At 42.6% G+C, this 12,318-nt stretch overlaps 1 protein-coding gene across 1 annotated transcript; it reads left to right on the top strand.

Moving 5' to 3' along the window:
• The first annotated feature begins 4,809 nt into the window (after positions 1 to 4,809).
• On the top strand, positions 4,810 to 11,502 carry irf6 (interferon regulatory factor 6). Its single transcript, XM_017415682.3, has 8 exons — positions 4,810 to 5,033; positions 5,238 to 5,494; positions 6,750 to 6,945; positions 7,021 to 7,119; positions 7,205 to 7,471; positions 8,174 to 8,566; positions 8,889 to 9,007; positions 10,439 to 11,502. Exons 2-8 carry the CDS (start codon positions 5,321 to 5,323, stop codon positions 10,667 to 10,669), a joined length of 1,479 nt encoding a protein of 492 aa, XP_017271171.1. The 5' UTR covers positions 4,810 to 5,033; positions 5,238 to 5,320; the 3' UTR covers positions 10,670 to 11,502.
• The last annotated feature ends 816 nt before the right edge of the window (positions 11,503 to 12,318 follow it).

Here is a 12,318-nt window from a genome sequence, read left to right as displayed (position 1 = left end):
CTGAAATGATCCAACAAACACCCCGACGGGAGTCTGACTGCAAGGTGGTGGTCCACTTTAATATTTACTGCCACGCAGAAACAGCCTTTTACAGCGCGTTAGAACATTTTTGTACGAGTTTTCGACTCGTTGCTAGCTGTGTAGGATTTAGAGAAGCCCGTGAAGCTGAAGCACCTACGTGGGACAACACGACGGACTCGGCAGAGCTTCCAAAACCCTCCGAGTGTGACGCCGGCGTGCACGGCGTCGTCACGTGCACCAGTGGGAAACAAAATGAGGAAGCCACGAATACTCCTGGAGTCCATTATGGTGGGAAACAAGTCAGGAGGATAAAACCAGAGACGACGAACCTGATTTATTTGTGTGAAGCTGTGAAGACAGGAGTTTGTTTTAGGCGTGCAGACCCATCTTTATGGTTAAAATAGTGGCTGGATTTTCACTTATTGTGTTACAAGAGCCTGTTTCAGTTTGTCAGTACTTCTCATAAGCTGTTTTAAAACTTACATTCATTGTTTTATGGTGATTTATGTCTGTGCAAACATTGTTGTTTATAAACTGTCATAAAATGTCTGACAATGATGTATATATTATTAGTCTGCTATAATAAAAAAAACTTTTTGTGCCTTGTTTTTGGTTTACTAATGTGCATTTCTTCCTGGTAGTTAAACCCCTAAATAAATACCTTTAATAAATGCTTTACTTTCAAATAACAGAAGCAGTAGACTCAAATGAAAGCAGAAGACACCAATGATGAGGAAGAGTTTTTGTTTTTCTAATGTTTTCGTCGTTGCACAATTGATTTCCATACAAGCCGAAAACTCGGTGATTGTTTCTCATGAGAGAAAATGTGGCCGAAGTTAAGATGTTAAGCATTTAAAGGATCACATGTCTTTTGTTAACGCCCGCCTCCCCTTTTCTCCGCAGCTCAACAACCGCTGGATGCGACGTGCAACTTCACTCTTGATGTTTATGTCATTTTTCACACGAGCCACATTCCTGTCAGTGTCGGGTAATTAATTCGGCACGTTCGGACGTGAACTAAAAACTATATGAAGAGAGCGGCTAACACAGGAAGCAGAAGGCCGTGAGTGTTACAGAGTGTCAGAATGGAATTAAAATACGAGGATGTGACTCAAACAGAAAACGAAACCTTCGTGTTTTCTGTTTGCTTTTCGTAGAAAGGAATTTAAAAGTCATTTTCAGCTGGAATTTACTGAACCAAGAGGTTTAAAAAAAAAAGGGGCGAATATGTGAGGCGTGAGCGCAGAGACGTCACAGGATTTCTGTTCGTCTCAGATGAAAACTGGTGACAGTTTCTGCTAACGAGGGGGATTCCTAAAAGACATCAACGCATTTCAAACTTCTTCAGGCCGCACACAAGCCGAGCAGAAATAAAAACTCATTTTGTCAGTAGTTAACGGAAGTTTGCCATCTCTGTTGAAGACGTTTTTTCCTTCATCTCGAGTCTTTTTAGGAAAACTGATTGATTTGATGGAGTCATTTGGTGTGAAGCAGCTGCAGGTAATTGTGATAAAGGTACATTACGCCTTTAATATGGATGACACGCTGCTGCCATCTACTGCTGGACAACATATCAGCAAAGCAATCATGGTTTTAAAAAAAAGATTTTTGTCATTGTCAGTGTACCCACAAAGTAAATAGAACTGTTGGTTGCGTATCGGTAAATAATAAGTTATATTTCTGCTCTGCTGAGCTCAGATTAGTCGTAAATCCGTGTAAACTCGTGTTTTAATATGAGCTCCATCTTATATTATTGTTCCATATTTTCCTTAACTATCAGACTGCAGGTTTACTTGTGGTTCCTAGAGTTCCTAAAACTAGAACAGGAGGAAGAGCTTTCAGTTCTCAGGCTCCTCTCTTGAGGAACCAACTTCCAGTTTCTGTCCGGTTTTCTACTTTTAAGACTTTCCTTTTACATGAATCCTATAGTTAGCGTTGGTTTGGGTTTCCTGAGCTCTCCTTTAGTTCTGCTGCTTTAAGCTCAGACTACTGGAGGACAAACTGACCTCATCTCCTCTCTCTGCTGCTGTCTTTACTCGCTCTACTCTCCATGTTTGAACATGCAGCTATGGCTGTCATTATCCCGTCTTCATTTATTTTGTTTGTTTGTTTGTTTGTTTTTCTTGCCATAGAAACTACACCCGACCCTAAACTCAACTTTAACTTGAGTATTTTGTTTCAAACACTCTGTTAGAAACACTCACTTTGTTCCAGTTTTTTGTTAGCTGCAACTAAAAGACGCCAAAAACGTCCGAGTTCGAACGACATGAAATGATGACGCTGGGCTATCGAGGCGACTCTCAAAGAGTCTGCAGCTGAAAACTTGTCATCCAGTAGCATCAGCTGCATGTCTCAGGTCCTGTTTCAGGTTTTAGCTGGATTTATGTCTTGTTTCTTAAAGACACGACTTTCGGACGCTGCTCATCTGCTGTAGTGTTTCAGGCCTGATGCTTCTTCTTGAACACTTTCCTGTTTTTATGAAGGGACTCGCAGCACGATATGCTGAAATAAGTTTTCAGGTGACAGCTGTTTCCCACCTTGTTGGAGCTAAAATATTATTTTATGTGCTGAACTGTGAACAAACTGTGTCTTTGTGACAAACGTCTGATAACAAAATTTTTAATTAGTTTTGCTGAGTTATTTGTTATGTTTTGACTATTTCATGCTGGTTCATTCAAATGCTGTTTAATTAACTTAATTATTGCCACTGGTTCAACAAAACGGGATTATCTTTGTAGAATGTTATCAAGAATTACCAGCGCTATAAGCAGCAGCAGCTAGCTGTAGCAGTTTCAATGCCGTCGGAGGCACCAGAATAATCCTTTAATGTGAAATTGTTTGTAATGTAAATGTTTTTAAAATAGCGTTTGCACGAACCATCATAAAATATGGAAGTCTGGAAGTTGTTTTAAGACGGAGGAGGTCCACTTTGGTGCTCAGACTAGCCATTAGCTCACCTTTCCTGTCAGAATTCAGCCGTTTCTCCAAACTGAGGCCGTCCAAAGAGCGATCTACAACAGGTAAGATATTCACTCTTCAGTACCGTATCACCTTAAAACGACTGTAACAGTTAAATTAGAGAAAAATTAAAGAAACATTTATCACTGTGTGACTTTATTGATGGATGATTGATGTTAATCCAGCTGCTGATTTGTTCAGATTATTCAGATTACAGCTAGGCTGAAGTATTCTGCCTGCTTCATGGTCGCTTTTTAACCTAAATGAACTCAAACGATCATCTATAGCTTGTGCCTGTGATCAGATCCACACAGATTAGACTCCTGTGACGGCCGGCACGCTCCAAACATCCAAACACCAATCCTTATGTCAGGACCGAACCATTAGCATCACACAAGCTACAGCCACCACGTTACGCTTGATGACGTGAAACCAAACTAGGGAAAGACGGGGCCTGAGGACGAGGACGTGAGGGACGGGCTCTGCGAGGTTTCAGGGCGTGGCCGGTTATTGTCCGCCTCTTATACCACTTCAGGGAAGCTTATTGTGTTCTCTCAAATGGAAACTTCCCGTCCTGCCTCCCGGAGGGATGAATGATGTTAAATAATGTCTGCAGCGTGTGGCATTCAGGGTCCGGGAAATGAAAGGGAAATACGTAAATGTGAGAAGATTAAAGATGAACAAAAAGCAGGACCATGTTTGACGAGGGGGGCTGTTAAAAGTTTAAGGTGCTTATTCTCATCACTTTCCTTTATCACCTATTAGAGCTGCTTCATGACTGGATTATTATCGCCCACCGCTGGATGATAATGTTTTCTCCTGTGTGTGTCGATCTCATCTCATCAACCACTGGATGAATTTTAATAAAAACTAATCACATTAATTTTCAGGGACTTGATTGTCCTGCAATGACTTGTAATCCTCCAGAAAAACGACATGATTTCTATATTTATTGCCCAAGGTGAAGGCAGACGATAATGTTTTGCCCGTGTGTGTTTGTGTGTCTGTTAGCAAAATATTTCATGTACCACTGGATGAATTTGAATGAATTTTGCAGAAATGAATCATCAGATGTACGTCTACAACTGATTAGCCTTTGGAGTCAACCCCATTCAAGATGGCAGCCACAGCTAAATGACCTTTAAAGACACAAAAGTTGCTACAACTCATTAAAATTTACAGATAATGAGCTAAAACTTAGTGTGGTAGTAGCTGAGACTGATCCCCACATTGATATTCTGGGGGTTAATCGATCGAGTGAGACCTTTGTTTGAAATGTTGTTGTAAACTATTTAAAGTCAGTTTTGTTTGTCTGTTAGCAAAATATCTCATGACTCACTGGGCAGATTGTGTTGAAAGTCTCAGACAGTAATCACTGGATGTTCATCTACAACTGATCAGATTTTGGACTTAATCCAATTCAAGATGGCCGCCACAACTAATCCGCATTAGCCAACGAGAAAATGTCTATAACTCAGTCAGCTTCACACATATAGATATCAAATCTGGTGTGGTAGTAGCTGAGAGTAGTCCACAACACATACTCTGAGCGTGACACATTGCAATATCGCAATTTGGGTTAAATCCTTACTTAATCATTAAACTATTTCTCGACTTTAAGGCGCCGGGCGATATGCATTCCTTTAAGCAACGCTAGGCCTTTAATTTAATTGATTTGAACACTTGCAGAAAATAAATAGTAATTAAAAAACAATTCTATATCATTTATCCCCAGGCTGGCTTACAGTGAGAATGCTTCGTGACAAACTACAAAAAAAGGTGTGTCACCTGCGTGACGTCACGCCGCACCTGAGTTTCGGTGAGCAGGAAGAGGAGAAGGGAGGACGGAGCCGAGGGACGAACAGCGGCTGTCCTGGAGTTGTGGCCGACGAATCCCGGCCCAGTTGTTGTTGTTGTTGTTGTTGTTGTCGTCGCTGGTGGGCTGAGTTTGGCTCGCGGAGTTCGGAGCGGGTTCGGACCCACTCGGGACGCAGGCGGCTCCGCTCGCAGCTGCTGGCTGACAGGCCGACAGGACGACTTCCTGCTTCTCTCAGGTATGTTTGTCGCCGTCATTAATCCACCTCGTCAGCTCTGTGGGGTTCAAAGCCGCCGGATTTCTGCCTCTTTTACGCGTCTGAACCGCTTTAAAGGGTTTAATCCGATCCGGTTCGAGGCCTCTCCAGTGTGAAACCGGCTCGAAAGCGGTTTGGGAAAAATCCGGATTTACAGGATTTTTCTTTTTTTCCTTCTTCCTCCAGTCGGAGGACAGTGAACGCACCGCCGCTGTAGCCACACTCCCAGCTCGGGCCGAACCGGGTTCCTGTTCGGGTTGTCGGTCAGGATGTCCATCACCCCGCGGCGGGTCCGCCTGAAGCCCTGGCTGGTGGCCCAGGTGGACAGCGGGCGGTACCCGGGTCTGGTGTGGATGGACCGGGAGGCCATGCGCTTCAGGATCCCATGGAAACACGCCACGCGACACACGCCCCAGCACGAGGACGAGGACACCATATTCAAGGTAATAAATGATTGTTTTTACTGTTTTCTGGAGGAAACATGTATTCTTGTTTTGGACCAGATTGGGGTCAAAGGTCACGTGTACATCCACTCATCATGAACACACTGATTAATTTTGGGCTTTAAATGATCGATTTGAGACATTTTTGGAATGATTATACATCATACACTTAAAAACAAGAACTGGGTGCACAAGTTTGACTTTATTGTGGATTTTTTTCTTAATTCACACAGGTTGAAAAATATATATACACACATTCAGGACCACAGATTTTTATTTTTTCTTATTTTTTGGTATCTATCAAAAAGCTCCTGGATGGTTTATTCCACAAATTTTAAATAGGGTTGAGGTCGGCCCATTAATCCAGTCAGAAACCAGTTCTGGTGTGCGTTTGGGACCCGGCTGCCTCCCCGTTGATTTGGGGTGAAGTTGGAGGATCTGGAGGTAGCGCCACAGCACCATGCTACCACCGTGCTCGACAGATGGTGCAGTGTTCTTAAAAACAGGCATTCTCGTCATTGTCACTAAGCGAGTGAGGCTCAAAGAGGCTGGTCCAATGAGCTTGTAGCCTTCTTCTCTGTTGGTCGGCGCCCTCTCAGTCCGCGGGGATGTGAAGCTCCGACAGTGAAGCCTTGACGCTTCAGCTGCTCCCAGTTCATCCAGGCTCAGTCCTTTGTGTTTCCTGAACATCTTAACCAGTTTCCTCTCATTTGACAGAGACATACGAGTGTTTGTCAGTCCAGTAAGTGCTGTCAGACAGAAACCACCTGCTGCAGTCGATCATGATCACTAACAAGAAGCTGATGTCGAGCCTTTGTCGACCCTTCAGCACCACTTTTAAAAAAAAACATTTTAGATGAAAGCCGGTGTGTGTAATTATGTGTGTGTGGATGAGAGAAAATAGACACGTGCACCCAGTTCTTGTTTTTTTAAGTCATTAAAGCTTTATTTTGTAAATTCATTCCACTCAGTGGTTTAAATAAATTATTAAAATCTCCAAATTAACATTGTATTTAATGATAAGTGTGTCTAAACTTCTGACTGTAGGTGTTTTCTGTCTTTATGTTTAAAAACCATCAGTCTTTACAAGTTAAAGTCCACTGATTCTTGTGACCAAATGTCTTGAACATGTCTTTATTATCATATCCTGAACAACGCACCATCAGTCAGTGGGAAGTTAGAGACGGGACTCACAGAAGTCTAAGAAAAATCTCAGCGTGTAATCGATCCGTCTTCTTTGACCACATCCCTTCAGGCGTGGGCCGTGGAGACTGGGAAGTTCCAGGAGGGAGTGGATGAACCTGATCCCGCCAAGTGGAAAGCCCAGCTTCGATGTGCCCTGAACAAAAGCCGGGAGTTCAAACTCATCTACGACGGCACCAAAGAGGTCCCCATGAATCCTCTGAAGATCTATGACGTCTGCGACATCCCGCAGCCTCACAGCAACCAAGGTAACCAGGCGGTTTGAGCGTGACGATGTGTTTTAAGTATCTCCCAGGTTCTCCAGCTGTTTCTTGGCTCCACAGCTCCTTCGGATGCAGGTTCTCACACTCCGTATGATGAGGATCTTGGTGAGGAAGATATTCCAGATACACCGGAGTCTCTTCCTCCTTATCCATCCAATGGTGATTTATTTATTTTAAAAAATCTGTTTCAGCATATTGAACGTAGTTTGATCTGTGTCAGCAATGATTGAATCTGTCCTTCCAGGCACCAGTCCTTCTCCAAATATAATGTGGTCTCCGATGGGATCAGATTCATCCATTCAGCCTCCCAGCTGCCCCCCTTCCAACGATGTGTGGGTCAAAGAGGAGCCCGTCCAGATCTGGCCAAAGGAGGAGCCAGCGGATGTGGAGATGCAACCCACTCCCATGGTTGAGCAGCCCGCCGCTCCTCTTCCCGATCCCACCCTGCATCCGGTTCCTCTCGCCGACGCCTTCTTTGCCTCTCCGGAAATGTGGATCAGTTCCCTCCCAAGTGAGTCCGTAGCTCGTCACGTGGAAATGTTGGCCGACCACAAACACAAGAGGAACAGTCGAGTGGAAACCAAAAGTTTTGTGGGTTTTTTTTGCCAAGATAGAGGTGTGTGAATGATTCCCAACTTGGGGTTTCTTGCCACCAAACAGCGTTGAGGGTGTGCAACGGCACAGAGATCATCAAGGAGTGTTTTGCACAAAATATCTCCGTTCAGTTTACTTATTTAGAGCCAATTCCCAACTAAAGTCAGCTCAGGACAATGTACAAAAACATTCACCTACATTATAAAATGCCAGTTCGTAAAAGTTATCTACTTAATAAGGAAGCCATTAGATTGTGTTTTTGTCACAATCTGCCACCCTGAGCAGCACGTTGACGACAGTGGAAAGAATAATTACGCTCTAAATGATTAACAAAGGTCTGGGTGAGAACTGAAGCGCATCAAACAGCTGTTGCGCTCAGAGCTGCCAAGACACGGGACTTATTGTTTATGAACGGAGCTGGAAGTGGGCCAGTACTCACTGCTGGGCAGTACCGGCACTTCTGAAGTTGTCATAAACCTGCTGGTTGTCAGCGCCACCAGCTCCTGGAAGTCACATTAGCCACAGGAAGTCACGAGCCGTTAAGTGTCGGATGAGCAACACTACGTGAAAAGTTGTTGTTTTGTTTTTTTTAACATGTCTGCCCCTGTCTCTGACCCAGTGACAGACCTGGAGGTGCAGTTCCTGTACCGGGGGAAGGAGATGTGTCCCACCATAACCGTGAGCAACCCGCAGGGCTGCAGGTTGTTCTACGGGGACCTCGGACCCATGGTCAACCAGGAGGAGCTGTTCGGGCCCGTGAACCTGGAACAGCTGCGCTTCCCGACCACTGAGCACATTAGCAACGACAAGCAGAGGGTCTTCACGAGCCGCCTGCTTGATGTCATGGACCGAGGCCTGATCTTGGAGGTCAGCGGTCACGACATCTACGCGGTCCGTCTGTGCCAGTGTAAGGTGTACTGGTGCGGGCCCTGTGCTCCAAACCCAGCTGCACCAAATCTCATCGAGCGGCAAAGGAAGGTCAAACTCTTCTGTCTGGAGTCTTTCCTGAGTGGTAAGAAACTTTGTTAAAGTAAAGCACCAATAAATCAATAAATTTAAACATCCTGGATCCAGATCTGAAAACAGATAAACATTAAAATGGAATCAAAATCTAGAACCTTCTGATTAATTCTTCTTAACAAACCAGACAAATAAAATATACTGGTTAAACCTTTAACTTTTAACTCTTTACTGATGATTTTTGCAGAAACAGCTGTGGTCACGTTGTTTTTCCTTGGCTTTGATAGCTCAGTCATGACCTGAATCTGTAATTTGTGGGATCACAGCTCGTTAAAGGTGAATGTCTTTTACATATTTCCCTTCCTGATCCGCAGGTGTGATAGCTCACCAGCGTGGCCAGACGCCGAGCCCGCCGCAGTACGAAATCAGTTTGTGTTTTGGGGAGGAGTGGCCCGATGGAAGACCCAAGGAGAGAAAACTCATCATGGTCCAGGTGAGAGATGTCCCCGTCCTTTTGTGAACTCTCAGCATGTAAAAGTCCACGAATCCTTTTTTTTTTTTTTAAATTGTTGTTAGAAATGTTCTATAGGGATCATTCATATTTATTTTTTTCAGAACTTTTAGGGTGGAAACAAAGTTAAAACGCAGCAGCTTGATTAATAACCAGTGAATGAAAGGTTGGTTTGTTTTGCAGCTACGGGCGTTTTTCTACCTTTTTCATGACAAACATCAGTTTCTGTTCCTGGATGAAATTTGTTTAACGAGTGATACTGACGAGGCTGCGGAGGTAATCTGGTTGTTGTGTAACTGGAGAGAGTACTGCTTTGTTTGGACAAAATCAAAGTTTTATTGTACAAATGAGAAAAAGCAACATGGGAGACGGAACCACGACATGTCTCAAGTAGATACTAAAGTGTGTGCTGGTACTTTAAAACAAAAATAAGAGTATTTAACTGGCTGATATGTTAATATGATGGTCGTGACTGACAGATGAAGCAGTGTTGTTGCTTTTTTTATCGTTTATAATTTCTCTTTGTGAACCAAGATAAGACGAACACAAAGAAATTAGGTTTTTATTCATAACTTTTGTTTCTCGAAACATTCGATTATCATGTTTCAAAGAGCCAACACATGCAGCGAGTGTTTTTCACGTGAGGACAACATGTGACGCTGGTTCTAAAAGTCGTCACTTTTTTTCCCCCTAAAATCAAGTTGGAACTTATTAGAAAAGACTGACAATATTTGATTGACTTCGAATGTTGTCAAATTGTTTGTTTTTTATTGTGTCTTAAACGTCTGGACTGGATTTTGTGGTTGTTTTTTAAATTTAATGTTTGTTTAGTTGTATAAATGCGGGAAATGTGAGTTTTATAGCATCTGTTTTAGGAAAAACTTCAAGCGCTTTTGATGGTTTTATCCTTTTTTTAAATTTCCTTGTAGGTGTCTACATTGTGGTGTTATCGTTATTTGAATGACAATAAATAAGGGGCTAATCTGATTTTGATTTTTAAAAAAATTAAAGGAAAAATTGCTTCTGAGCTAGAAAACAAGCATGCCAATTACCAGTATTTTTTTTTTTTTAATACAAAATGACAAATTAGTTTTCAGAATTCAGAGGCAAGTATCCAAACAAAAAACTTGCAAATGTTCATTAAAAAGCTGCAAAATGTTTTAAGTATCTTTTAAAAGTTCCCTAATTTGTTTGCCAGTCATAAAGTTTCCATTTTTCCACCAATTGTCTAATGAACTCATTAAGTTGGCCTCATTTACCATCTTCTATGAAAAGGAAAATTACCTGTTCCTTTTCAAACATGATCCAGATGTTTGACAGAAATGATATCGTGTTCATCCTCGGTTCATGCAGAGAGATCGAGATCATTTCCTCCTTTGCTTTGAACACACACTGACCGTCCGTCTTTTGCAGGTCATTCCTGTGGTGGCTCGAATGATCACTGAGATCTTTTCTGGAGACAACACCCGGTCGTTTGACAGCGGCAGCGTTCGCCTGCAGATTTCAATCCCAGACATCAAAGACAATATAGTGACCCACCTGAAGCAGCTGTACAACCTGCTGCAGAACCACCAGGGTCAAGAAGGCTGGGCTCTACCCCCCGGTTCAGGTCTGAACATCGCCCAGGCTCTGCAGAATCAGTGAAGCGGCTCACACTGTGAACTCATATATATATCTCTATATTACACTGCAACTGGGAGTGGCCCACTCTTAGCAAAGAAGTACTTCTGTGTAATCTCCTTTAGAAGTGTGCACAATACTCTGTAGGACTTGTTTGCTTTTTTTTCAGCTTCTTCTTCTTTCTGATAAAGTTGTGCTCTGAATGTGTTTTTTTTTTTAACATGCCTTGAATCCTGCATGGCTCTGTGAGCAGACATTGTGGCTGCATGGGTCAAAGTCCTCCTTTCTACAAGGGTGTATTTATCACAGTTAATCAGTTACAGATATTACCTCGTGTCTTATTTATCCCAACAGGTCTGTGGTCTCATGACCCGTCCTAAAAGCTGTCAGTCATCAAACAGTGAATCTGAATCACTTTGAGCATCACATTTAACCTGAGCTTTGTATATATTTTTGTGGGGAAAAAGTAAATGAGTTAAAGTTGGATGTATATGGATTTTTCTACAAATTATATCTGACTATATGGGCCAGAGGACCCAGTTTATATATAAAAAATAGATGCATTTTTTTCTCTTTTTGACAGCTGTGAGTTTGTCTTCAGTTATTTTAATCTTCTATGTACAATGTCAGACTATTTTTGTACTTGTTTGTTTCAGTTTAAGTGAAATGTTGTATCCTAGCAGCCTTTTAACTCGGATGTTCAGCTTCATGAATTTCTTTACAAATGGATCCCACTGCACTTTAGGTGCTGAATTTCTCCTTCATGGCTTGTTGAATGTATTTACCCTGTGATTGCATGTTTATTTTATCAATAAAAAGACAAAATGACAAAACCCTATGACCTGAAATAACACTGATTCACATGTTGAGTGTGTGTTATTCTTGTACTTGCTACAAAGTGGGGACCACTGTAAGCTTTAAACCAACAGGGTGAGGTCCAGATTGAAAAGTGAGGACATTTCGTGGTCCTCACTTTGTGTGTGTGTCTACAGAGCCCTGCAGCTGACCGGTTGGTGATCAAGGAGATAAAACTGAGTCAACACACAGCTGACCTTGACTGGTTTAGTTAAAATGCTGCAAGCTTTTGGCAGCGCAGAAACATGAACATGTAGTCAGAGTCGGCGCCCGCACACTCTGAGCTGTTGAGCCATTTAGGGCAGGGGTGTCAAGCTCCAGGCCTCGAGGGCCGCTGTCCTGGAGATTTTAGGTTTTTCTGCTCCAACACACCTGATTCAAATGGTTTAATTACCTCCTCACCAAATCGGAGCACGGCAACAATTCATCCATTTAAAACCAGGTGTTTTAAAGCCAGAACGCATCTAAAACATGCAGGAGAGCGACCCCCGAGGACAGGAGTTTGACACCCCTGCTTTAGGGCTATAAGGGGCAGGAAATAAAACTCTGCTGACTAACAGATAAAGGGGAACATGTATATAGAGGAGAAATAAATGATAACCACTGAATTAAAAACAACATGTCAAATCATTTATTTTTACCATTTGCCTGATAAATGAAGCCTGGATCGTAAAACAAGATAATTATCTGAAACAGCAGAAAAATCTACAGAAGAGATCTTGGTATGATCCACTTAGGGTCCAGATGTTAACACAGTGTACATGCTGTTGTGTGACCGGCACTTTAATGCTGAAAACATCAACATAATGAAAAAAAGT

The sequence above is a fragment of the Kryptolebias marmoratus genome, linkage group LG4, assembly GCF_001649575.2.
Source record: "Kryptolebias marmoratus isolate JLee-2015 linkage group LG4, ASM164957v2, whole genome shotgun sequence".
Taxonomy (NCBI): Eukaryota; Metazoa; Chordata; class Actinopteri; order Cyprinodontiformes; family Rivulidae; genus Kryptolebias; species Kryptolebias marmoratus.
The sequence above is the reverse complement of the archived record's forward strand: the minus strand, read 5'-3'. Positions and strand labels throughout refer to the sequence as shown.